Raw genomic sequence first — 27,698 nt, forward strand, 5'->3', positions numbered from 1 at the left:
CCACTATGGAGAGCTGTGTGGAGATTTCTTGACCTACTAAACATAGAGCTTCCATATGATCCAGCAATTCCACTCCTAGGTATTTACCCAAAGGACACAGAAACATCAATTCCAAAGAGCACCTGCACCCCTATGTTTATAGCAGCACTGTTTACAATAGCTAAGCTCTGGAAACAACCCAAATGCCCAAAAATAGACGACTGGATCAAGAAGATGTGGTACATATACACCATGGAATATTACTCAGCATTCAAAAAAGATAAACACATGCAATTTGCTGCAACATGGATGGCGCTGGAAGGGATCATGCTCAGCGAAATAAGCCAGAAAGAAAAAGAAAAATACCGATGGTCTCACTCATAGCAGGAATCTAGAAAACTTAAATAAGCGCCAGGAAAATGAATAACTATAAGAAAGTGAAAATCAAAATCAACAAAAAACTATGAACCAGAGACACTCTGTGGGGGTGGTGGGGAGGTATTGAGGTTAAAATATGGGGGTTGCAATTGTATGGGGAATATAACCAAAATGAAAATGAATACATTGTGCAAAAATAAAAAATGATATAAGAATTATATAAAATATTTTTTAAAATTAATATGTATCATACTCATGCGCTTTCAAAACATTGAGATAAAGAACAACATTCAAACATATTTTATGAGAACACTATAATACCAATCCAATGACAACACACAAAAAAAGAAGACAACAGATCAGTGTCCTTAATGAATACATACACTAAAATCATCAACAAAATCTTTGCAAACCAAATCCAACAATGTGTTGAAAAGATGAAAAATCATGACAAATTAGGATTTATTCCAATGGCACAAGGGTAGTTTAACATCTGAAAATCAATATAATTCACCACATCAGCAAGAAGAAAGATAAAAACCATATATCAATAGATGCTAGGAAGGCATTTGCAAAGTTCAATACCCATTTATAGTGAAAGCCCTTCAAAAACCAGGGATAAATGGAACATAACATAATTTAAATCATATGTAGAAAACCTACAGATAGCATCATTATCAATTATGAAAAGCCGAAAGCCTTTCCACTAAGATCGGGTATAATACAATGATGTCCACTCTTACCACCACTATTCAACATAGTATTGGAAGTAAAATCTAGAGCAGTTAGGCAAGAGGAAGGTAGGAAAGAAATCCAAATTGAGAAAGAAATAAAACTGTCATTATTTGCAAATTACATAATATACATAGAAAACTATATGAAATTCATGGAAAAAGTAAAACAAAAAGTGGCAGGCTACATAATCAATACACAAACATCAGTTGCCTCCTATAGGCAGACAGTAAGCTAGAAGAGGAAGAGCTAAGAAAACCATATCATTTACAGTCATACCCAGGAAAATGAGATACATCAGACTAAACCTAATAAGGGAGGTGAAGGACCTATACAAGGAAAACTAAAACACTGTTAAAGGAAATAGAAAAAGACACAAAGAAATGGAAAGATATCCCCTACTCATGGATTAGAAGAATAAATCTCAAAATGACACCTTACAGATTCAATGTGATGTCAATTAAAATTGTGGTGGCAGTCTTCAGAAAATGGAATAAATATTGCTGAAATTCATATAGAATCACAGAAGACCTCAAACAGCCAAATCTATCCTGAAAAAAAAAAAAAGACAGAAAAGTAAGATATTTAACCTCCAGGCTTTAAACTGTAGTAGGAAGCCATAATTAAAACAGCATGATACTGGAACAAAAACAGATAAGGAGACCAATGGAATGGAATCAAGAACACAGAAATAAAACCACACATATTTGAACAGTTAATCTATGACAAAAGAGTGAAGAATATACACTAAAACAAGGAAAACCTCTTTAACAAATGGTGACGGGAAAATGGGAATATCACATGCAAATGAATGAAACTAGACCAGTATCTCACACCATACACAAAAATCAACTGAAAATGGACAAAAGACTTCGATGTAAGACCTGAAACCATAAAATACATGGCAGAAAACTTAAGCAAAACTCTCCAAAATATTAATTAATCTCAGATACTCTATATATATTCACCTCCAGCAGCATGGAAAATAAAAGAGAATATAAACATTTGGGATTACATCAAACAACAAAAGCGACTAAAACAAAGAGACACCCTAATGAATGCAAAACAAAAAAATTGCACAACATACATATTATAAGAAACTGACATTCAAGATCTACAAAGAACTCTTAAAACTCAACAAAATACAAAATGAATAACCCAATCAAAAAAAATGGGCAGAGGAGATAAGCAGACACTTCTCTGCAAAAGACATACAGACATCAGATAGGTGCTTGAAAAAAATGTTCAATTTCATTTTATACTTCTTGTGTATAATCACTGAATTCTCTGTTCCTTTGTCTTGGATTCAGCAAACGTTTTCATAGAGATCTCAATAAATGTCATGAGCTTGGCTGGTGTTTGCTTGGTTGCTGTAAATATTTCATAGAGTTCTGACAAATTGGTTCAAAAACAAGAGATTGGAGCTTTATAATCTGCTTCCTGTGTAAACTTTTCAGTGTTCATTTTGGATAACCATGAATATGAATAATATCTACTTAGAAACAAAAGTTTGCAAAGTTAAAGTCATTTTAAAGTAATTTAAGTGAAATAATTAGAAAAGACAGATTCAGAACATTTTTACTTGTGTTATACTCACACAATAGAATGGGGCTATTTGGGACCTATTTGGGGTGGATTTTTGTCCTTTTTTAACTTTTAAGAATTGTTAGTTGGAGAAAGAATCAAACATCCTTAGTTTTTTAGCTACTACCAGAACTGTGTTTTAGGTTCTATAGGAATTATATTTTAAAGTCATGAAGTAATTCTATTTAATAAGAGAAAGTTTTTTTATTCAATAATGCAGTCATTTCATAAACCCTACTGAAATTACCGACTGAAAGGATAATTATCAGTGCCTTTAAAAATCATCAGATGGTTGTTGGGAAACTGAATATTCATATAATTTCAAAGTAGCACTATACAAGTAATTTAGTGATCACAAGGGGTAAAACCTAACTACAATGAAGGGATCGTTATCACCCCAATCTGTAAGCAAATTAACATATTAATAGTAAAATTATATCTTTCAATGTGTTGCAACTTGAGCATACTAATAAATTTTAGCTTAAAAGATTTGACTTGACTCTTATCAGACCTGTTAAGCTTTTGGAAAATTCAGGTCGTAAACCCTATTTAATGGAGAAACAAGTTAAATAATATTATGATGACAAAACAACACAAATCCATAAAATTAGGCATTTTGCAGAAAAAGAGCTACCTCTCTTCAACAGCACAGGGTCATTAAAAAAGACAGTACTTTCAGTTATAAAAGACTTCCTGAGATAACCAGATATATATCCTTGGGTTGATTATTGGATTGGGTCAGTTAGGAAAATCTGAATTCTTAGAAGTACTAATAAGAACACATACTAAAATAAAACAGAAATGCAGTAAAATGCAGGTTATACAAATTTGTACAGTCACATTTTGGTAAAAACAGAAGTATGGAAAAATATGTGTATGTATGTAGAAAAAGATCTAGAATATATACTTATGATATTTAGAGGAATGTGGCTTTTTCCTTGTTACATCTCTATATTCTGATTTTATATACTGTTGTAATAAAAGTATTTCAAATGTAAATATATTTTTAAATATATCAACTTCCATCTAATTCTGACCTTTCACAATTTTATGAGCAGTGTCTATAATACGTGGAATGTATATATTTCAAGCTTTTATGAAACTAAAATGTTTTAATCCCTTCCTTTCCTAGATAGAGAGTCTAGATTTTTTATTTCTACTAAAGACAATTGAGGAATTCTATAAAAGTGAAGATGGGGAAAATCTGGAAATCCTCTGCCCAGTTCACAATCAAGCCTGTGTTGCTAAATTTGAAGATGGAGTTTGGTATCGAGCAAAAGTTGTTGGTAGGAAATTGTTTGCTATTTCTTATAGGGATTATGCTTTAAAAATGGATAATCATTTAAACTAGTTTAAATTATGGAAGTGGCAGTTGATCTTACCATTTTTGCTCTGTCATCTATCTTCAGAAAGCTAGTGATAACTTTGGGGGTTGAATCTCTGGCTCCTTTTGGTTTCTTTTTATTTGACTTAGGTATTAACCATATTTTTGTTTTCCAATATCTACCTATTTTAACAAGTAAATTAGTGCTAAGTGACTTGCACTCTGCTCCTCTAAGGCAACTACTTTTTATTCTCCAACTTTTTTTTTTTTGGTATTTGTTATTTCTTCTAAATAATATGTAATACTTCCCTTGAGACTTCAATCTTAGATATTATCTGTTCTTATTTTTATTAGATGATAATTTTATATCTAATAGCTCTTTTGTACCCTCCTTATCTCCCTCATAAACACAATTTTAGTTCACAATCTATGTAAATGTTTTCACTGCTAAACCATGAAGAATATTTGCGGTTAGTAATTACGTTGTCACATTTTTTGAGATTTATGGCTATATTAACAGTTCAAAACAATTTCCCACATAATCTTAGTATGATTTTTTTACTTTTATTTTCTCCTCCTATTAGACCACAAATTTGTTATTCTGAAACTTTCACTTAGCAACATACTTCATTGTTCTTCCCTATTAGATCCCTTGTTTTCTGCATCCCACATTTACCTCTGCAGTTTACTCACTTATTTTTGGTGAAGCTTCTTCTGATTGTTTCCTCAGAGAATAAAGGAGAGGTAAATTTTGAGTCCTGCCATGTCTCCTGACTCTATTTTGATATGTAATTGATAATTGAATTTTAAAAGTTCTTTAAATTCCATCCCATATCCATTTATTTGTTAAGAAAAACTGCAACTCCACACAGAGACCTAAGAAATGTTTAAGAATCTAATGGCTTGGTACAGTTGAGAATAACCTTGTAACATGAATATCCAGTAGAAGCAGGGAGATATTTCCTCACCTTCTTGCCTTATAGTAACATATATCTTCTTATAATAACACACTTTGCCGCAGATACCCACTACCATGTGGCCTAAGTTGTTTGAAGTGTCATCTAGAGTATCATTCTTGTTCCACCTGCTTCCACATGTGCCAAGGAGCAGAGAATGCCTACTTTTTTCCCATATTGAAATTATATGTCTTTAAATTTGAAAACTGATGGCCAATAAGTATAGTAGCACTGTACATAGGTGAGCTGAGAGAGGCTAATATCAACTATATAGCCTTAGTATTTTCAAAAAGGTCAGTTTGTGATAGACCTTTATTTAAATATTGAAGTGTTTGAAACTTCCAGAGGGTTTAGATTTACATAGAAGTCTGTCTTTGCTTGTTTTTTTTTACCATATCCCACCTCTGAAAATAAGTTTAAAAAAATTTAGATACCATTATATGAATAGTTTTATTGTTAAGTCTTTTCCTTTTCATCATCTATATTGACTGAAAGTAAATGTTTAAGTGTTTAATTTGTGCCTAGGCCTTTGCACAAAAACTGGTGAATCCTGAAAAAAGTCCTTTGAGATTTCATTCTACTGGTATACTCATTTTACAGATGAAATAATCAGGCATAGAAAAATTTAACTGCTCAGAGTAATATCTTAGAGATACCAAGTTGCTTAGAGTCATACGCATTTAAATGATTGGACTATGGTTCTGACTCAGTGTAACTCAAAGTCTAATTCTCAACTGTCAGGTCATAACAACTAGCACTTGATAGTTATTTGTTGTGTTGTTTTATTTTTGTCTAACAGAACATTTCTATGGTGAAATAAGGATATCTTAAAATTGTTTCTTATTCTCCAAGTCTCAACAGCTTTGTATTACTATTTTTTTGACGCTCACGTTAGAAGTAATTTTTATATTTAAAAAAATATGAAGCTCATTTGATCTGGATATGAAGGTACTCTGTTCTAGTTGTCTGTAGAGTGATCTAAATTCTCTGTTTCTTTCCATGTTAGTGATTTCTGATTTCTTAATTTTTTGAAGGCTTGCCAGGACATCGGGAAGTTGAAGTTAAATATGTGGACTTTGGCAATACTGCAAAAATAACAGTTAAAGACATGCGTAAAATAAAGGATGAGTTTCTGAGTCCCCCTGAGAAGGTAACCTACTTATTGTGACTCATAGGGTTAAAATATTGCCACAAAAGTACAACTATTTTTAGAAGTCATTTTACCACAAAAATGTTCTGTTACCTACTTTTTTTGCATGTAAATAATTCTATAGTCCTGATATAGGACTATAGAAAAGAGTTGCTTAAGTTTCCATCTAAAATAAAATGTGTATCTTAACAAATAAGCACTAATTAAAAATGTATATGCATATATATTGATATATGTGTTTTTATAACTATTTGCTGGTCTGCAACTTTTAACATGTTATTTTGAAATATACCTATATACTGTGGTATCATGTTATGCTGTTATGAAAAAAGTTCATTGCAGAAGTATTTTTTCTATGATCCCGTTTGTGTTTAAGGATATATAATGTACACAAGGGAAAGAAGTCTGATAGAATAAGTGAAAAAACTTATCTTTCTCTTGAAATCCTATACTTTAGACATCGAAAGTTTAAGGGGGTTTACTTTATAATTCATGTACTCTATCATATTTGAATTACTATTTAGCAATATTTTTCATTTTAAAAATGGGTTAAATGTTATAGGAAAATCTTGAAAATACAGATAAGCAAAATGAGGTATATCATTCAGAATTACTATTTATTTGATATATACTTCTAAGATGCATCTTCTGTGTTTTTAACAATTATAGGGTTAGACTATGTATAGTCCTTTTCTAACTTAACAATGTATCATAAATATCTATAATTTTTTAGAATTAGTAATTAATTTTACTTTCTTAATGGTGCTTTTTTTGTTTAACACAGGCAATTAAATGTAAGCTAGCCTATATTGAACCATGTAAAAGGACAATGCAGTGGCCAAAAAAATCTAAAGAAAAATTTGAAGAAAAGACTCAAGATAAATTTATGACTTGTTCAGTCATTAGTAAGCCATTTCCATTTTTATTTGTTACTAATGATCATAAGTTTAAATAAGAATAGCATTATAATATTTCCCAGATCTTAAAATAAATTCATTGTGCCATCAGTAAAAGTAGTGGGAGATAGCATTGATAATTAGGAACAATTAAATACCTCCTTCTGCTCCAGAGTATAAACTTAGCACACCAGAGAAAAATTAATACTAAAGATAAAGTCATGCAACATAATCTCTTGAAAACCCTAAAGCCAGGAATTAGCTTCGCATTCCTGTTTGCATTTTTTAACTAGGGCTCTGCCCCTGATCTTTGGCATGGTGGTTATTAAGATTTAATTTGCAGGAATATGAAGGGATATGTGGTACATGCCTGGTAAGTGGTATGTGTTTGTTTGCTATTCCATTTGACTTGAGAGCTGTAGGCTCTCAGCATATTTTGAAAAATGTTACTTCTCTGTTGGAACATTTTGCATCCAAGATACAGAATGACCACTAGCCTGTAATTTTGTAATCTAACAAGTTCTGAAAATCAAATGTTTAACTAAAGCCTGATATGAATTGACACAGGAAACATTGTGGTCTTTATCTCCTTTACACTGAATTTTCATACACCCCACTTTAGGATAGTAATTTGGTCAGGAGAAGGCCTGCTGCTTGTTTATCATACCAGCATTAAATGTACCCAATCAACCTAAACTTATTAGCTTGTTTTCCAGTGAGGAAACTGCAACCTAGACATCAGATGTTCAAAGCCACATAACCTATAAATGATGGCATATATATGATCATTTATTCACTTTGTTCGTTAAAGAAATTGTTTTGAAGAAATAGTTCTGTTGAAGGGGAATATGACTATAGATATAGCATCTTTAGACTATAGAATTTTTATATCTGGCTTCTCTAATATGATAGTAAATTAAGACTTTGAGAATTTCTACTGATGATACTGCTAATAAGAGCATTTCTTTTTATTGAGAATCACTCCCACTAATAACTACCAGCTATTTAGTTTAGAAGGTGTAAGCATAAACGGATCTCAGCACAAGGAAATGTTTCCTAAAGATATTCCTTCATCTGAACTAGGTACCATAAATAATGATTATTGGCACATGAGATGTAAAACTTGCCTTCAGTTAACTCCCAATTTAGTTTCAGACATAGCTCTAAAAACAAGTAACCACCTTCTTTTCCAAAAGAAATTAAAATTTAAGATGGCTCTTTCTGAAAGCAGAAAATTCTAGATTGAGTTTTTATTGTTTTAAATTTTGTACCATTCTTTTTTTATTATATCATTATTCATTTTTGTACATTAATTGGTTCTCCCCTCAGGTGTACTCCCTGGAGTTTTAAACTTTGTGCCATTCTTATAAAAGCTGTAAGCTTTTGCAAATAATCACAGCCCTAAATTAACTCTCATTTCTTTTTTCCTCTGGAATTCGATAAAACAGTTTGGAAACATAACACTTCATCAACAAATATATGTCAATACTTTTCTGAATCTAAAAGCTTTAAATTGCTTTTGGTTCATTATGGAACAGTACATAATAACCTAAAATGAAAATTATTAATTTGCATATGCTAAATTCTATTTCTGCAAAATGCTACTTTACTCCTAGAGAGAGACTTTGACATTATTCAGCAAGAAACCTCATGTATACAGAATGAAAGAAATTGTTTCCAATTTTTTAATTACCTCATTTAGTATATTTTGCAACATATTTTTCCCCAAACTTAATGGTTTCACAGAAATTCTGGAAGATAATGTGCTCTTAGTTGAGCTTTTTGATTCTCTTGGTGCTCCTGGGATGACTCCTACTAGTATTAATGACCAGCTAGTCAAAGAAGGCCTAGCATCTTATGAAACAGGGTAAGTAGACCTGTAAACTCTTATTTTTAGTTTATCTGTAACACTTTATTCACAGGAAGGAAAACTGGCATATCATATTCTGTTGGATATCTGCTCTAGCCATAGATGTGGGATTTTTGTTTGTTTTGGGTCAGAAAAAGTAGGGGGTGAAATAATTGAAGTCATTAGTCTTAATGGGGATTAGAATCCCTTTTTTTAGACCCTAATAGACCTTGAGACCAAGAGAATGGCCCTAGAGATTGAAAGTGCTTCTAGGAGAGAGACTGATATCTTCTTTCTAGGTATAATGTCTGCTTAGCCTATTGTGCCTATTTGAAAAGAGAATTAGGAAGACAGATGGCAGGATACAGAATAAGCATAGTGGTGGAGTAGCCTACATTCCCATTTGGAGAAATGTGATCTTTTCCCCTTTGAGTTCAAATAGAACTTTGAAAGAGAATCTGGCTTGAGTCATTGTGCTAATATTATCCAGGACAAGCCAGGTATTGAAAACCCAGAAGCGGAAAGTCAGTAGTGCTAAGGAAGTGTGGGAAGATTTGGAGTCCAGATAAAGCAGTTCTTCCATGATAGTGACTTGTGCAGCGGGATGCCTCTTGAGGGCTCTCTCTTGTAAAGAGCATATAGCCCACATGTAACCCAAAGTCCATTTTTGCTAGCACCTATATGCATTGCCTGTCAGGTAACCAGAGAAGCGTGACACCCATCAGAGGTCTGCACCAAATGCTCAGCAGTTACCCTACCCACCCTAACCTGGAGGGGATAGAGGTATAAGAGAGAGCACCTATCTTTTTGCACTATAGGTCGTAAGAGAGGAGGGAAAGAGAAAGAGGAAACATTTAAGTATATTGAACTGAGTGTTCTTTTTTTTAAGTTAGTTATTAAGATATAACAAAATGGAAATTCACCATTTTTAGGTGCATAGTTAAATGACTTTGTTAAACATACAGTTATACAGTCATTGTTGCAGTCAAGATCTAGAATACTTTTATCATCCCAAATAGTTCTCTTCTTCCCTTTTACAATCAGTCCCCTTCCTTCACATGCAACCCATGGCAACTAATTACGGTCTATACAATTTTGACTTTTCTACAACTTCAGATAAATAGTCCCACAATATACTGCCTTTTGTGTCCGACTTATTTTAATTATTATGCTGCTTTTAATTACTATTCTTTAATTATTATTGAGGTTCTCTGTATTGCCTTCTAGTATTCCATTTTGTGGATATACAATACTATTATACATTCACCAACTGATGAACATTTGGGCTATTTGTAGTTGAGGAAGATTCCATGAATAAATGTGCTGTAAACATTTGGCTATAGGTCTTCGTGTAGAAATATGTATGTAATCTTCTCTTGAGGAAATATCTAGGAGTGAGATTACCGCTTATATTTTCAACTTTATAAGAAACTGCCAAATGATTTCCAAATTGGCTTTACCATTTTTCCATTCCCACCAGCAGTGTAAGAGAACTCTTTTCTAATCCTCATTTCTTGATTTTATCATTTGGTATATGTATATTACCATTCTTTTTTTAATTGCATATGATAAACTTTTTAATATTTTATTGTTATTGATTTTTTTAATTTTTTACATCATTGTTCATTTTTAAACAATTTTTTGTTCCCCCCCACCCCCTCAGGTGTAGTCCCCATAGAGTTTACCTCATCAGTGCACCTGTGCACCATCACCTCAGTCCCCTGTGCTCCTCCCTCCATCCCCTGATCCCTCTCCTGCCTCCTCCCCTACAGTATGTCTCTGATTTATAATTGTCCATTTTTGCTTTGTTGTGTTTTGTACTGTTATTTTTTTTATACTGGTCTTATTTGATTCCCCTATATTCCTGCTGTAAGTGAAACCATCTGATATTTTTCTTTTTCCTTCTGGCTTATTTCACTGAGCATAATTCCTTCTAGCTCCATCTGTGTTGCTGTGAATGGCATGAGATTATCTTTTTTGATTGCTGAATAATATTCCATTGTGTATATATACCACATCTTCTTGATCCAGTCATCTGTTTTGGGCATTGGGTTGCTTCCAGGCTTTACCTATTGTAAATAGTGCTGCAGTAAACATAGTGGTACGGGTGGTCTTTTGAATCAATGTTTTTGTGTCCTTTGGGTAGATCCCTAGGAGTGGAATTGCCGGATTATATGTAGCTCTATTTTTAGTAGGTTGAGAAACCTCCAGACAGCTTTCCATAGTGGATGGAGGAGTTTGCACTCCCACCAGCAATGTAAGAAAGTTCCTTTTTACCACATCTTCACCAACATTTGTTGTTGCTTGTTTTTTCGATATGTGCCATTCTTACTGGTGTAAGATGGTATCTCAATGTGGTTTTGATTTGCATTTCTCTGATGATAAGGGATGTTGAACATTTTTTCATGTGCCTGTTGGCCATTTACATTTCCCCTTTGGAGAAATATCTTTTGAGTTTTTCTGCCCATTTCTTGACTGGATTGTTTATTTTGTTTTTGTTGAGGTCGTGTGAGTTCTTTGTATATCTTTGTCATCAGTCCCTTACCAGTTGAATAGAGTGCAAAGATTTTTTCCCAATCAGTGGGGTGACTCCCTGTTTTGGTTAGTGTCTCTTTTGCTGTATAGAAGCTTTTCAGTTTGATGTAATCCCAGCTGTTTATCTTTTCCTTGACTTTCTTTGCTTTGGGTGATGAGTCTTTAAAGATATTATTGCAATGTATGTCTTGTAGTGTTTTACCTATATTTTCTTCTGTGTATTTTATGATTTCAGGTCTTATGTCCAGTTCTCTTACCCATTTTGAATTGATTTTTGTGCATTCTGAGAGGTAGTGGTCTAGTTTCATTTTTTTTTGTATGTGGTGGTCCAGTTTTCCCAGCATCATTTATTGAACTAGCTGTCTATTTTCCATTGCATGTTCTTTGTTCTTTGCTCCTTTGTCAAAGATCAGTTGTCCATATAAGTGTGGTTTTATTTCTGGGCTCTCTATTCGGTTCCATTGGTCTGTGTGTCTGTTCCAGTACCAAACTGTTTTTATTATTATGGCTTTGTAGTATAGCTTGAAGTTTGGAAGTGTGATACCTTCTTTCTCCTTTATTTTCATCAGCAAGACTTTGGCTCTTCATGGTTTTTTGTGGTTCCATATGAATTTCATCAGTATTTGTTCTATTTCTTTGAAGAATGTCATTGAGATTTTTATTGAAATAGTGGTGAATCTATATATCACTTTTGGTAGCATGGCCATTTTAATAATGTTAATTCTTCCAATCCATGAGCAGGGGATGTCTTTCCATTTCTTTGTGTCTTCTATTTCTTTTAACAGTGTTTTATAATTTTCTTTGTATAGGTCTTTCATCTCTTTTGTTAGGTTTGTTCCCAAGTATTTGATTTTTTTGGTTTCAATTATAAAAGGGATGTTTTTCTTGATTTCTTCTTCAGATTGATTATTTGTGTACAGGAGTGCTGCTGATTTTTTTGTGTTGATTTTGTATCCTGCTACTTTACTTAACTGGTTGATTATTTTGAGTAGTTTTTCTGTGGAGTTTTTAGGGTTTTCTGTGTATATTATCATATCATCTGCAAATAGATGATATTTCTTTCCCTGTTTGGATTCCTTGTATGTCTTTCTCTTGTCTTATTGCCCTGGCTATGACCTCCAGTATTATATTGAAGAGCATTGGTGAGAGAGAACATCCTTGTCTTGTTCCTGATTTTAAAGGAAAGGCCTTCAGCTTTTCGCCATTGAGAATAATATTGGTGGTGGGTTTGTCATATATGGCTTTTATCATGTTAAGGTATGTTCCTTCTATCCCAAGAATTTCAAGGGCCTTCATCATAAATGGATGTTGGACTTTGTCGAATGCTTTCTCAGCATCTATTGATATGATCATATGGTTTTTATTTTTCTTTTTGTTGATGTGTTGGATTACACTGATCGATTTTCATATGTTGAGCCATCCTTGTGCCCCTGGGATGAATCCCACTTGATTGTGGTGTATTATCCCTTTGATGCATTGTTGGATTCTTATGGCAAGGATTTTGTTGAGGATTTTTGCATCAGTGTTCATTAGGGGGATTGGCCTGTAATTTTCTGTTTTGGTGCTGTCTTTGTTTGGTTTTGGTATTAGTGTTATGTTGGCTTCCTAGAACATATATGGTAGTATTCCTTTTTCAATTTTTTGAAAGAGTTTATATAGGATAGGCACTAATACATTGCTGAATGTTTGGGAGAATTCATTTGTGAAATCATCTGGACATGGGCTTTTGTTTTTGGGGTGTGCTTTGATTACTGCTTCAATTTCGCTACTTGTAATTGGTCTGATCAGTTCTAGTTCTTCTTTGTCCAGCTTTTAATATTATATCATTCTAGGAATTTGTTCATCTCTTCTAGATTGTTGAATTTGTTTGCATATAAGTGTTCATAATAATCTCTGATTATTCTTTTGATTTCTACTGAGTCTGTTGTGATTTCTCCTCTTTGATTTATAATCCTATTTATATGTGTCTTCTCTCATTTTTTCTTTGTGAGCCTGGCTAGAGGTTTGTCTATTTATTTTTTCAAAGAACCAACTTTTGGTTTCATTGATCTTTTGGATATTTTAATTTCCATTTCATTTATTTCTGCTTTGATTTTTATTATTTCCTTTCTTCTACTGGCTTTAGGGTCTTTTTGTTCTTTTTCTAGCTCTTTGAGATGTGAGATTAGGTTATTTCCTTGATTCTTTCTTGCTTCTTGATGTGAACTTGCTTCTTGATGTGTATTGCTATATATTTTCCTCCTATAACTGCTTTTGCTGCATCCCATACATCCTGGAAAGTGGTGTCCTCATTGTTGTTCAACTCCAAGTATTTTTTAATTTCTTCTTTGATCTCTTCATTAGTCCAGTGGTCTTCCAGTAGTGTGGATTTCAATCTCTATGAAGTGGGAGGGTTCCTTCTTTTCTTTTCATGACTTATTTCCAATTTGATGCCTTTATGATCAGAAAAAAATAGTTGGAATGATTTTGATATTCATGTATCTGTTGATGTTTGTCTTGTGGCCCAGTATGTGATCAGTTCTGGAGAATGATCCATGTATGCTTGAGAAAAATGTGTACTCGGGTTTTTTTGTGTGCTCTGTCTTATAGATGTCTGTTAAGTCCATGAGTTCTGTGTCTTTACTTAGGGCTCTAGTTTCTTTGTTTATTTTTTGTCTCATTGATCTGTCCATTGGTGAGAGTGGAGTGTTGAAGTCTCCCACTATATATGTATTTTCTTTAATGTCTGTTTTCAGAGCTGGTAATAATTGTCTAATATATTTTGGTGCTCCTTCATTTGGTGAGCATATGTTGATGAGTGTTATTTCTTCCTGGTGTATTGTCCCCTTGATCATAATGTAGTGTCCGTCTTTGTCTCTTTTCCTTTTTTTAACTTGAAGTGTATTCATCTGATATAAATATAGCTGTTCCTGCCTTCTTTTTTTGGTCCATTTGCTTGTGCGATTGTTTTCCAACCATTTACTTTCAGTCTGTGTTTATCTTTTGTGATTAAATGTATTTCCTGGAGACAGCAGAAGTTGGATTTTGTTTCTTAATGAGTTTTATTTTTTGATAAGTTTAATCCATTTACATTTAGAGTTAATATTAATATGTTGGCCTCTGTATTTGCCATGTTGTTTGTCTTCTTTGTGATTTTATTCCTTGCTTTATTCTGTTCTTGTTCATTCCTCTGTTGGTTTTGGCATTAGGACTTCTTGTAGAATTTTTTTGGAGTGGGAGTTTAGTTGTAATGAATTTCTGGAGTTTCTGTTTGTCTGAGAAGATCCATATTTTTTTCTTCATACAGAAAGGAGAGATTTGCAGGTAAAGTATTCTTGGTTGGCATTTGCTGTGCTAAAGTTGGTTGAATATGTTACACCATTCTCTTCTTGCCCTTAGTGTTTCTTCAGAGAAGTCTAAAGTTAACCTGGTTTTCCCTTGTATATTACCATTCTAAAAGGAGTGTAGTAGAATTCCTAGTGGTTAATTTTAATTTCCTTAAGGCTCTTTTCATGTCCTTATATGCCATTTGCATCTTTTTCCAATAAAATATCATTTCAAATATATTGCCCTTTTTAAAAATTGTGTTGCTTGTTATGAAATGTAGGAGTTCTTTATATGTTCTGGATGCAAGTCCTTCATTAATTATGAGCTTTTCAAATATTTTTTCCAGTCTGTGACTTTTTTAATGTCTTTCAAAGATATATTTCTGGTTTTGAATTTCAGTTTGACAGTTTTTCTTTCGTAATATGGGACATGTGTCATAGTAAGAAATCCACGCCTGATGGAAGGTCATAATGATTTTCTCCTCTATAATCTTCTAAGATTTGTAGTCTCTTTATAGCCTTCTATATATAGTCTTAGGTTTCATATTTAGATCTGTTATCCTTTTACTTCATTAAATAGTTTTTTAATATAATTTATTTATATATTTTTTATATCATTATTCATTTTTGTACTGTGTTTGGTTTCTCCTCTCAAGTGTAGTTCCCATATAATTCCCACCACCTATTCACCCATGCACCATCACCATAGTTCCCTGTGCTCCTCCCTCTTCTGTTCTGATCCCTCTCCCACAGAATGTCTCTGATTTATAGTTGCCAGCCAATTTTTTGTTATTATTTCCCCCTGATTGCTTATTTATTTCCCCTATATTACTCCTAGAAGTCAGAAAGAAAAAGAAAAAATATCAGATGGTTTCTCTTATATTTTTTATTTTTTGAAACAGTTTTAGATTTCCAACAACACTGAGTGGAAAACAGAGTTCCCTTCTACCCCCTGCCCCTACATAGACAACTCCTCCACTATAAGTCACCAGAGTAGCAAATTTGCTAATGCCAGTAATACTACATAGACACATAAAAATAACCCAAACCTATAGTTTATATTACTGTAGATTCTGTGGGGTTTTGACAAATATATAATGACATGAATCCACTATTATATTATCATACAGAGTATTTTCACTGTCCTGAAAATCCTCCTGTGCTCCACCACTTCATCCTATCTTCCTTCTAAGCCCTGGTAACCACTGATCTTACTCTCTCTATAGAGGTTTTCTTTTTCCACAATGTCCTATAGTTGGAATCATACCATATATAACCCTTTTAGATTGACTTATTTTACTTAGTAATATCCATTTAAGGTTCTTCCTTTTCTTTTTATTACTGAATGCCAAGGAACTCAATTGCTATAATATATCAGTATGGTATTAAGAGTATGTTTGTATAGTTTTATAAGAAATAGCACATTATCTTCCAAAGTGGTTGTGCCATTTTGTGTTCCCACCATCAGAGAATGAGAGTTTTTGTATTGCTCCACGTCCTCACCAGAATTTGGTGCTGTCAGTGTTCAAGGTTTTGGCTATGCCAATAGATGTGTAGTCAGTGTCTTATTTTTGGTTAACTTCACATTTCCCTGATGATATATGGTACAAAGCATCTTTTTACATGCTTATTTGCCATCTGTAAATCATCTTTGGTGAGATGTCTGTCTGTTACAGTTTTAACCCCCCTTTAAATTGGGTTGTTTTCTTATTATTGAATTTTTAGTTCCCTCTATATTTTGGAAAATATCCTTGATCAGATGTCTTTTGCAAATATTTTGTGCCTTGTCTTTTTATCCTCTTCACATCTTTCACAGAGCAGAAGTTTTTCATTTCAATGAAATTCAGTTTACCAGCTCTTTCTTTCATAGATCATAGAATGAAGCTATTTAAACTTCAAATTTGCCTTTTTAAAAACAGTCACAGCCTTAGGAGAGTCATTGAAACTATCAAGAGCAGAAGAATACATCAAGCATCAATCACCTCACCTTAAATGCTAGGGGGACACCAAAACTAAAATAAAACTTCTACAATAAGCAAAATAGAATCTAGAAAAAAGAGCTCTTTGTGATAGTGTGGGATCTGTGGAAGAATATACAGAAAGCAACTTTTTTAAATTTTAAAATGAATTTTCCCTGCCTTTAGCACCATCTTTATATATATTCCCCTTACCTATAAATTCAAATATTAAATAAAGAATAAATTCAGGGGGGTTGCAACTGTATGGGGAATATAAAAATAAAATTTATTATTAAAAAAAAAGAATAAATTCATGCTCATCATAAAAAAAAAACCCAATCAGAACAATGCAGATAATCATAAAGGCAGCTTAATAATAGATTTGTAGATAAGCAATAGACAAAGCACAAGTGGTTGTAAATCTATTTTAGATTAAGCAATAAGTGCATTATAAATAATACAACTGAACCTATTTAAAAAAAACATTAAATAAGAATTTTTTTTAGTTAGAAAAAATTTTTGAGTTATTTAGTGAGCAATAATGAAGTCATAAGATACATATAACTGCTCTCACTAAAGAGGACGGGGGGAACTAAATATGTGAAATAATTTATGAATTAATAACTAGGTGGGAGGGAATGTTTTCATGTATATCAAATCATGACTATGTATATCTTACAATTTGATTTATCAATTATAAGGCTAATTTTTTTAATGGGCCATGTGGTAGTAAGTATGGTTAACACCATATAAGGTTAGCATATGTCAAATTGTGAGAATGTCCGGAGTTTTCCATAAAGATTAATCCAATTAGTTATTATGTTGCCATAAGTTAGAGAGATAGTTTTGGGCTGCAGAATCTTATGCTCTTTAAATTACAAGGTCAAAAAAAAAATAAAATAAATAAAATAAATAAATTACAAGGTCAGTCTAGGTCATTAAAGATAGGAATGGTAACATTGATTTGCTTAAGGGGTCTGCCATTGCTACAGTTAAGTGTTTTAATTAAACATTAAATATTTTCTTACTCCCATTTAACCAACTAACTTGATTTTTCTAAAATCAAGGTCATGTTGTTTAAAATAAACCTTTTTTTCCAGCTAACATTATTATAACAATAATTTTAATAGATTTTGTATAATTATGTAAGCTTACATAAATTAGAGCATAACCAATTTTGGATGTTTAATTTTTTTACCAAAAATATTGTATATATGTATTATTTATATGGAATGAGTCATAATATCCACTAACAATGTTAACTGTTAACCTGTAGCTTTTGTAGCTTTTGAATCTTGCACCATGTACATATATTACTTTCTCAAAAATGAATAATTTTTTTAAGATATGTGTTGGAGAGAAATGAAATTTGTCCCCTTCTGCACTGCTAGTGGGAATATAAGTGGAAATAGGAACCAACTTGGCAATTCTTCAAAAACTTACACATAGAATTTACCAGTTGACCCATAAATTCCATTCTAGGAAGGCAGAAGATGCCTTCACACCAGTAAGGTTATGAGAGTTAAGCCAAAACAATCAAGAATAAAGCAAAATAATCAAAAGCATGTACCCAAACAAATAAATGTGCATGTTTTTCATAGCAACCAAAAGGTGGAACCAGTCCAGATGTTCATCAGCGGTTGAATAAATGTGTGTGTGTGTGTGTGTGTGTGTGTATGTAAGTATAATGGGCTATTATTCAGTCATAAAAATAATTAAATATTGGTATTTATTATAATGTTGATGTACCTTGCATTCCTTATGCTAAATGAAATAAGTTCTATATAAAAGGTGACATATTGTATAATTCCACTTTTATATGAAATATCCAGAATAGATAAATCTGCAGAGACAGACATAGATCAATGGTTAACAGGAAGTGAGGGGAGAGAATTATGGGAATAATCTCTTAAAGTTTATTTTGGAGTGATAGAATTGTTTTGGAACTAGATAGATGTACAAACAACTGTGATTGTACTAAATGCCACTTTAAATACTATTTAAAGTATTTTAATATTATATAACTTTCACCACAATAGTTTTTTAATGTTTTTAATTCCATTAGCTATAGACAACCCCATCCTTATGAATATTCCAGCAGACCTTTTTGCAGAAATTGCTTAGGATATCCTGAAATTTATTTGGAAATATAAAACACCCAAAATGGCCAAAACAGTTGTGAAATCAAAGAAAGCTGAAAGATTTTCTCTTCCCATTTCAGAACTTAATATAAAACTAGTTTCCAAGACTATGGTACTAACATAAAAAAAAATTGATCAATAAATAGTATTGAGAGTTGAAAAATAAAACCTTGTATTTAAAACCAATTGACTTCTAAAACAAAGATGCCAGTGCAGTTCATTGGAGAAAAGGTAGTTTGTTCAACACACATTTTGGGGCAACTGGATAGCCACAGGCAAAAAAAAAAAAAAAAAAAAGAAATTGAACGTACCCTTACCTCATACCATACATAAAAACTTAACACAGGGCCTCCCCAGTGGCGCAGCGGTTGAGCACTGGGTTGCGATGCTGCCCGCAGCCTCTGCGGTGCCGGTTCATTCCCCAGATGCTCCCCGGCCACCAGAGGAGAGTCCCACATGGCGCGCAGACCTCTCCTGCCGCCCGCTGCTCCCCTCAGCAGTGTACTTCGGTCCTTCTGCCTGCTCTGTTCCCCGCTCTGGCTCTGGTGAATTCTCTCACTCTCCCGCGCTTCTGACTGTACCCAGTGCTTGTATAAATAAATAAAAATAAATCTTTAAAAAAAAAAAAAAGAACATGAAACATCAACACAAAAAGTCATATGTTTAAAAAAAAAAAAACTTAAAATGAATTAATCTTAAAAGTGAGAACAAGACTTCTAAAAGGAAATAGGAGAAAATCTTAAAGACTGTTGGCTGGGCAAAGGCTTCTTAAATCTTAACTTTCTTAAACGCTACATTCAAAGTACAGACTATAAAAGAAAAAAAATAAAACTGGTCTTCATAAAAATTCAGATTTTTTTATACTTCTAAAGACAATCTTAATTATTTAAAACAGAGAGAGACATCTTCTTGTAACCATTTTTGCATTTATCAGGTGAACATCTGATTGAGGCAGTATACCTAGCTTCAGTTAGAACATTCTAAAGACTTCATTCAATAATTTTATTTTAAATGTTTTATTTATTTTTAAAATATTTATTTATTTATGGGGTACAATCCAGAGGTGTGTAGATTGAGAGGATTCACCAGAGACAGGGTGGGGAGCAGAATAGGCAGATCAACTGAAATACACTGCTGAGGGGAGAAGTGGGCAAGTCAGGAGAGGTCTGCTTGAACTCATGCTGCAGTGGCTAGGAATAGCTTCATAGGTTGAGTCTTAACCCCTTGTGTCACCAGGGAGGCCCCTGTTATTTTAAATGTTTTAATAGCAATTGTTTTCCACTTACATTGCTATTGGTAAATAGATTGAGGCTTTTTAACCAAGGAGAAACAAACACTCAAGTTATTTTTTAAAAGTGAGTAATTCTTCTATTGCTTTGTGAGTGCAAAATATCAATGGGAAATGGTAAAATTATGAGCAAAGTTGATATTTTAAACTTTTCAAGTAGAAAGTTTGATGTTTAGTGTTTTTATACTCATTTTAATGATAGTTAAGAACTCTTTAAAAATACAATTATTATTTAATTTCAAAACTAAGAAGTAGTAAATCATAGTTCATGCTAGATCTGTACAAATACTAATACTTTGCAAAATACTTTTTGCTAATAACATTTGTTATTTTTTCAGATATTCCTGCAAAAATAATTCCAAAAAGCATATTGAAGTATGGGACCCTTCTCCAGAAGAAATTATTTCCAATGAAGTAAACAACTTTAACCCTGTGTCTGCAAAATCTCTACCTAATGAGAATCTTCAGTCACTATACAATAAGGAACTCCCTGTGCATATCTGTAATGTAGTATCTCCTGAGAAGATTTATGTTCAGTGGTTATTAACAGAAAACTTACTTAATAGGTATAGTATAAAAGGAAAATATCACATGTGGTTTTATTCATTTTTCTATATTTTGTTTCAAATATTTAGAAATCATAAATACATAATTTTAAAAGTAGAAAAATTATTTCGGCAAAATAGTCACTTAAAAACTAAAAGCATACACTTAGTATATTTATTGGTTGTTTTCACTGTATTATAATTTATGCATTCCACATTTAATGAACATCAACTGTTTGATAGCCAGGATTCTCATTGTTGGGTATACAGTAGTAAAAACATGAACAAGTCTTTGCTATCATAGAACTTAAATTTTAGTAGAGAAAGAGACAATGAATGTTACACACTCTGTGTAACAGATGATGATAAACACAAAAGAGAGAATAGAAGCAGTTGGAAAAGACAGCAGATTTAAGGGATAGTGATTTTTGAAGTGGACCCTGAAAAAGAAAAGAAAGTAAGCCATGAAGAAATCTGGGATGAGTTCATCTCAGGCAGAGGGAAGAGCTAATTCAAATATGTGTGGATATTAAAGGAAAACAGGTATTCAGCTTGACTGCTGTAAAATGAACAAAGTGGGGATAATAGGAGGCATGTGGACAGAGAATTATGTGTTTTAAGAAAAGACTTAGAAAATCAACATTATTTTTCTTTACATAGTTTAGAAGAAAAGATGGTTGCTGCTTATGAAAACTCAAAATGGGAACCTGTTAAATGGGAAAATGATATGCACTGTGCTGTTAAGATCCCAGATAAAAATCAGTGGCGAAGAGGTCAAATAATCAGAATGGTTACAGACACATTGGTAGAGGTAAATGCAGAATTGAAAGTGGATAAACACATTTTGTATATTTTTCCTAGAGTTATTTAATCCAACTTTTATTATGCTTTTTCAGTTTGCAAAAAATTAACTTCCACAGACTTTAAATTTATTGTTTTCATAGGTCTTGCTGTATGATGTGGGTGTTGAACTACTAGTGAATATTAACTGTTTAAGAGAACTTCAAGAAAACCTGAAGACAATGGGAAGATTATCTTTGGAATGCTCTCTTGTTGATATAAGGTAGCTCATAGCTGAGTAAATTTTCTCATTGAATATGATTTTAAATAATTTTCTCTTTGGATGGAGTTTTGTTGATTTGGATATAACATTCTGAAATTTTCACAGAATCTAATTTTAAAGTTTTAGGAGAGAAAGATAAAAATTTAGAGCACAGGTGCAGCAGACTGCTCCTGTCTAGCCCACTGCTTCTCTGCAGTGTATTTCAATAAATCCACATTTTCTGTTCTCAAAAAAAAAATTGGAGCACATAAATTTTAGTGATATTAGGGAAATAGAGATAGTTGAGTATGAAAGGTATCTTGATAGAATCACACTGTAAAAAAAAAACTTAAAGAAATAAAATATTTCACAAGCTTAGAATTGATTGGAAAGTTATAAATGTATTAATTACCACAGTGCATTGGAGAGGATTCTTTATGGCATAGTTTGAGCATGCTGGAATCTTGTCATAAACACAGAGCAAATTGCATGCATGGCAAAACTGAAGACTGCACCATCCACGTCTATACCAAAAGCAGATAACAAAGATTTCCCCCAGGCATCCTCAAACACAAGTATGTGGCACACCAGGAAGCAAGACCCTTATGGTACCAATCTTTATGTGGGAGGATGTAGAAGAAAGGCTGACTGGGATTCTAGCAGCTCCCAGAATAGGAATTGACAGCATCATTTCACTGGCACACACAAGCCAATCTGAGAACAGCAACCAAAACGGAAAAGGGAGTAACACAGAATGCTATTCATAGGTGAATGCAAGAGATCTATAATGTGCCAAAGTTTCATGGCATTGGTGCCTTCTTAATAATATAACTGCTTGAAAGTAAACTGGAACAGTCTTTCATTGCCCCACACTGAAGAAAAGCTTCTGGGAACAAAGCCTGATTTGAGCAAAATGGACAATAGGGAAAAGAAGAACAGGTAAAAGTAGAGAAAAAGAGCAAGATATCAAAGTATGAGATCCTATTTTTCTGTCATTTTTGAGAAAACATAAGGAAGAGTCTAGACCCATTAAGCTAGAGAAGCATTTTGATCTACCCGTTTCTCCCAAAAGGACAGGAAATTTTATTTTGCATAAAACATGAGCAAAAGAAAGGATTAAAATATCCAAAGGAAAAAGAACAAGGAGCCAAATAATATCCTGAAAACGATGGAAATCTCCAAAAAGACATGCTCACAAAATAATAAATCTAGTATTTTTTAATGAACTGAAAAAAAGAATATGATACTCTATGGAAAACAACATAAAACATAAAATAGGAATAATTGCAATGAAAAATTTGAAGAGAGAGATAGCAACACTCAGGAAAAAAATATATCAGAAATATAGACTAAATTAGAAAAAAACAAAAACAAATACACAATAGATAATGCTTTAAGAGAAGACAGTATAGAAATGAGGACAGAATTCTTGTGATATGTAGGATTTATTTTTGAGATTACATTTATGTAATATTGGGAGCTACTGAAGGAGTTTATGGCTATTGGCTCTGCATCTGTTAGTGGGACTGGAATTAGTATAGGTCAGTGAAGCCAGCAACGGAAGAAAAGATGCTGTTGATAAAAATGACTAGAATTAACAAAGACAAACTAGAACCTGCATAGGGTCATCACCACTCAATCCTGACAACAGAAGTGACCTGCAGAAGACCAAGCCAGCTTTAGAACATAATGACCCCTCCTGCTTGTTGCATCCCAAATCTTGGTCATTCTTAATCCACAACCATAAAAGAGGAATTCTAGCAAGTGCTGTCCAGGAGAGACTGCACAATTCCAACACAAGCAGTGGTATTTTTCCCATTACTATCCCTTTTACCCATTCTCTTCCCTCTTAACCTCAGAAACCTTACTTTGTAGTGTCCTTTAATTTTAATAAGTATTTTTCTATTTTGAATTGTCTACTTCATAAATGTCCAAAGTATTTCTTTGTCTTTTTGGCTTGTTTATCACACATAGTTCTCTTGAAATTCTTCCATTTTGCTGTGAATGGCAATGTTTTGCCTTTCCTTACAGAATAGTATTCCGTTCTTGGATATACCACATCTTCTTGATCCATTCTTGTAGAGGGTGTTTCTATATCCTAATTTTTGTAAATAATGCTGCAGCAAACATGGAGCACATAATTGGGGGATACTTGGTCTCAAGTTATTAGGAGAGATGCAAAAAAGTGGGATTGCTAGGTCATATACTATTTCTATTTTTAGTTTTTAAGATAAATCCAGTTTGCTTTATAAAATAGCTGCATGCTGTTGCCCTTCTAGATATCCTTTTTGGTGAATTGTTCATATCTGCTGCCTGATTATTATTGGTTTTTTTGGTTAAATTATGTACTTTTTAAAAATACATATGGGTTATTAGCCATATTGTGAAATATGTGAATATTTTTCTCATATTCAGTGGAATGACTTCTCAATCTGCTGGTGTTTTTTGCTGTGTAAAAAATTTTTCCTTTGAGGTAGTCTGAGTTTTGTCCATTTCTGCTTTTATTTCCCTTGCTATAGAGGTCCAGTCCACAAAAAACATCTTTCAGCATTTGATGTTATGAAACATATCACCAGTGTTTTCTTCTAAAATTAAGTCTTTAATCCCTTTGAATTTATTTTTGTGCATAGAGTTAGTGATGCACATTCATTCTTTTACATATAGTTGTCCAATTTTCCCAGCACCATTTATTAAAGAGACTCTCCTTTCTCCATTGTATGGCTGTGGCTCCTTTATCATGAATGAAGTGTTGATACATGCATAGATTTATTTCTGGGCTTTCAATTCTGTTCCATGTATCAATGTGTATATATTTTTATTCCAATACCATATTTTTGTTTTTTTAAGATATTTTATATTTTTATTTATACTAAATCTTTTATTCCAGTTTTATTGAATTATAATTGGCATAAACATTATATTAGTTTTAGGTGTATTAACACAATAACTTGAAATATGTATATACTGTGCAATGATTACATAGCTAATATACACTACCTCACATAGATAAAATATTTTTTCTTGTGACAAGAGCTTTTATACTTTAAAAATTTTTTGCATCATTCTTCATTTTTGTACAATGTAAGTTTTCTCATCTTGGTTATAGTCCCCTTGAAATTCCCACCACCAATTCACCCATGTACCATCACCCTAGTACCTTGTACTCTTCCCACCCCTGTTTTGATCCTACTCCCCTCATCCTCCCTGTAGAATGTCTCTGGTTTATAGTTGCTTGTTAAGTTTGAGATTTACTTTACTGTAAGTATTCTTTATCCATTTATTTATTTATTTTCCTGATCCTTATTTGGATCCTTTACATTTCTCCTAAAAGTGAGACCATCCGGTATTTTTCTTATTCTTTCTGGCTTATTTCACTGAGCATGATCCCTTCCAGCACCAACCAAGTTGCTGTGAATGGCAAGAGTTTATTTCTTTTGATTGCTGAGTAATATTCCGTTGCATATATATACCACATCACCTTGATCCATTCATCTATTTTTGGGCATTTGGGTTGTTTTCATAGCTTACCTATTGTAAATAGCAATGCAATAAATATAGGGATGCAGGTATCCTTTCGAATTATTGTTTCTGTGTCCTTTGGGTAGATCCCTAGGAGTGGAATTGCTGGATCATATGGAAGCTCCATTTTTAGCAGATTGAGGAACCTCCACACAGCTTTCCATAGTTGTTGGACCAGTTTGCATTCTCACCAAAAGTGTAAGAGAGTTCCCTTTTCCCCACATAATCACCAATATTTGTTGTTGCTAGTTTTTTTAATATGTGCCATTCTCACTGGTGTAAGATGGTATCTCATTGTAGTTTTGATTTGCATTTTCCTGATTATGAGTGATGTTGAGGATTTTTTTCATATGCCTATTGGCCATTTGCATTTCCTCTTTAGAAAAATGTCTTTTAGCTCTTCTGCCCATTTTTTGACTGGGTTGTTTTCTTTGTTTTTGTTGAGATTCGTCAGATCTTTGTAGATTTTGTGATCATCCCTTGTCATTAGTGTTGTGTGCAAAAATTTTCTCCCAGTCAGTGGGGTGTCTCTGTAATTTGGTTAATGTCTTTTTTTCTGTACAGAAGCTCTTTAATTTGTTGTAGTCCCAGCTGTTTATCCTTTCCTTCACTATCACTGTTTTGGGTGATGAGTCTTTAAAGATGTTACTGAGGTGTATGCCATGTAGTGTTTGGCCTATATTTTCTTCTATATATTTTAAGGTTTCCTTTCTTATGTCTAGTTCTTTAATCCATTCTGAGTTGGTTTTTGTGCATGATGTGGGGTAGTAGTCAAACTTCATTTTTTTTGCATGTAGCAGCCCAGTTTTCTGAGCACCATTTATTCAACAGACTTTCTTTGTTCCATTGCATATTCTTTGCTCCTTTGTCAAAGGTTAGTTGACTGTAAATCTGTGGGTTTATTCTGGGTTTTTTGTTCAATGCCATTGGTCTGTGTGTCTGTTCTTGTTCCAGTACCATGCAGTTTTGATTATTATGGCTTTGTAGTATTGTTTGAAGTCTGGAATTGTGATATCTCCATTCCATTCAGATTAGTCAGGAGATACTAAAGATGGAGCTTCCATATGACCCAGAAATTCCACTCCTAGGTATTTACCCAAAGGACACAGAATCATAATTCAAAAGGGCACCTTGCACCCCTATGATTATAGCAGCACTATTTACAATAGGCAAGCTGTGGAAACAACCCAAATGCCCAAAAATAGATGACTGCATTAAGAAGATGTGGTACATACACACAATGGAATACTTCTCAGCAATCAAAAAAGATAAACTCATATAATTTGCAGCAACATGGATGGAGCTGGTAGGGATCATGCTCAACGAAATAAGCCAGAAAGAAAAAGAAAAATACCAGATGATCTCATTCATAGCAGGAATTTAGAAAACATAAATAAGGCATCAGGAGAAAGACTAATTATAATAAAGTAAGAATCAAAATCAACAAGCAACTATAAGCCAAAGACACACTGCAGAGGGTTGAGGGGGGGAGTAGTAGGGATTATGGTCAAAATAAGGGGGGGTGGGAATAGTATGGGGACTATAACAAATGAAAAAGCATACATTGTGCAAGAATGAAAAATGATGTAAAAAATACATGAAATAAAAGATTTAAAAAAAAAAACAGATTAGTCAGGAGAGCTCTGGCTATTTGGTGTTTTTTTTTGTGGCTCCATATGAATTTCATCATTATCTGTTTGATTTCTTTGAAGAAAATTCATTGAAATTTTTATTGGAATAGTGCTGAATCTGTAAATTGCCCTTGGTAGGATGGCCATTTTGATAATGTTAATTCTTCCAATCCAGGAGCAGGGGATGTCTACCATTTCTTTGTGTCTTCTATTTATTTTAATAATGTTTTATAATTTTCTTTGTATAGATCCTTTGCCTCTTTTGTTAGGTTTACTCCCCAGTATTTGATTTTTTTTTGTTTCAATTATAAAAGGGATGGTTTTCTTGATTTTTTTTCTTCTTCAGATTTATTGTTTGCATATGTGAAAGCTACTGATTTTTGTGTTTTGATTTTTGTATCCTGCTACTTTACTAAACTGGTTGATTATTTTGATTAGTTTTTCTGTGGAGTTTTTGGGGTTCTCTGTATATTATATCACCTGCAAATAGTGTTAGTTTTACTTCTTCTTTCCCTATTTGTATTCCTTGTATGTTTTTCTCTTGTCTTATTGCGCTGACTAGTACTTCCAGAATTATATTAAAAAGTTGTGGTGAGAGTGGACATCCTTGTCTTCTTCCAGATCTTAAGGGATTGAGAATTATTTTGGCTATTGGCTTGTCATATATGGCCTTTATTATATTAAGGTATGTTCCTTCTATCCCAAGAATTTCAAGGGCCTTTATCATAAATGGATGTTGAACTTTGTCAAATGCTTTCTCAGCATCTATTGATATGATCATACCATTTTTATTTTTCTTTTTGCTAATGGGTTGGATTACATTAATTGATTTTTGGATGTGAACCATCTTGTGTGCCTGGAATAAATCCTACTTGGTTGTGGTGAA

At 33.0% G+C, this 27,698-nt stretch overlaps 1 protein-coding gene across 1 annotated transcript in view; it reads left to right on the forward strand.

Annotated features, from left to right (window-relative positions):
- Positions 1 to 27,698, forward strand: part of RNF17 (ring finger protein 17) — a gene marked incomplete at both ends in the record, with an annotated part of 172,088 nt that overhangs the window by 65,526 nt on the left and 78,864 nt on the right. The window contains 7 exons of the mRNA XM_084234862.1: positions 3,806 to 3,959; positions 5,988 to 6,103; positions 6,888 to 7,008; positions 8,746 to 8,866; positions 20,414 to 20,641; positions 21,281 to 21,431; positions 21,565 to 21,683. Of these exons, the coding sequence (XP_084090988.1) occupies positions 3,806 to 3,959; positions 5,988 to 6,103; positions 6,888 to 7,008; positions 8,746 to 8,866; positions 20,414 to 20,641; positions 21,281 to 21,431; positions 21,565 to 21,683 (1,010 nt within the window). The remainder of the gene's footprint in view (positions 1 to 3,805; positions 3,960 to 5,987; positions 6,104 to 6,887; positions 7,009 to 8,745; positions 8,867 to 20,413; positions 20,642 to 21,280; positions 21,432 to 21,564; positions 21,684 to 27,698) is intronic.

This window comes from Talpa europaea (genome assembly GCF_964194135.1).
Source record: "Talpa europaea genome assembly, chromosome: 6".
Taxonomy (NCBI): Eukaryota; Metazoa; Chordata; class Mammalia; order Eulipotyphla; family Talpidae; genus Talpa; species Talpa europaea.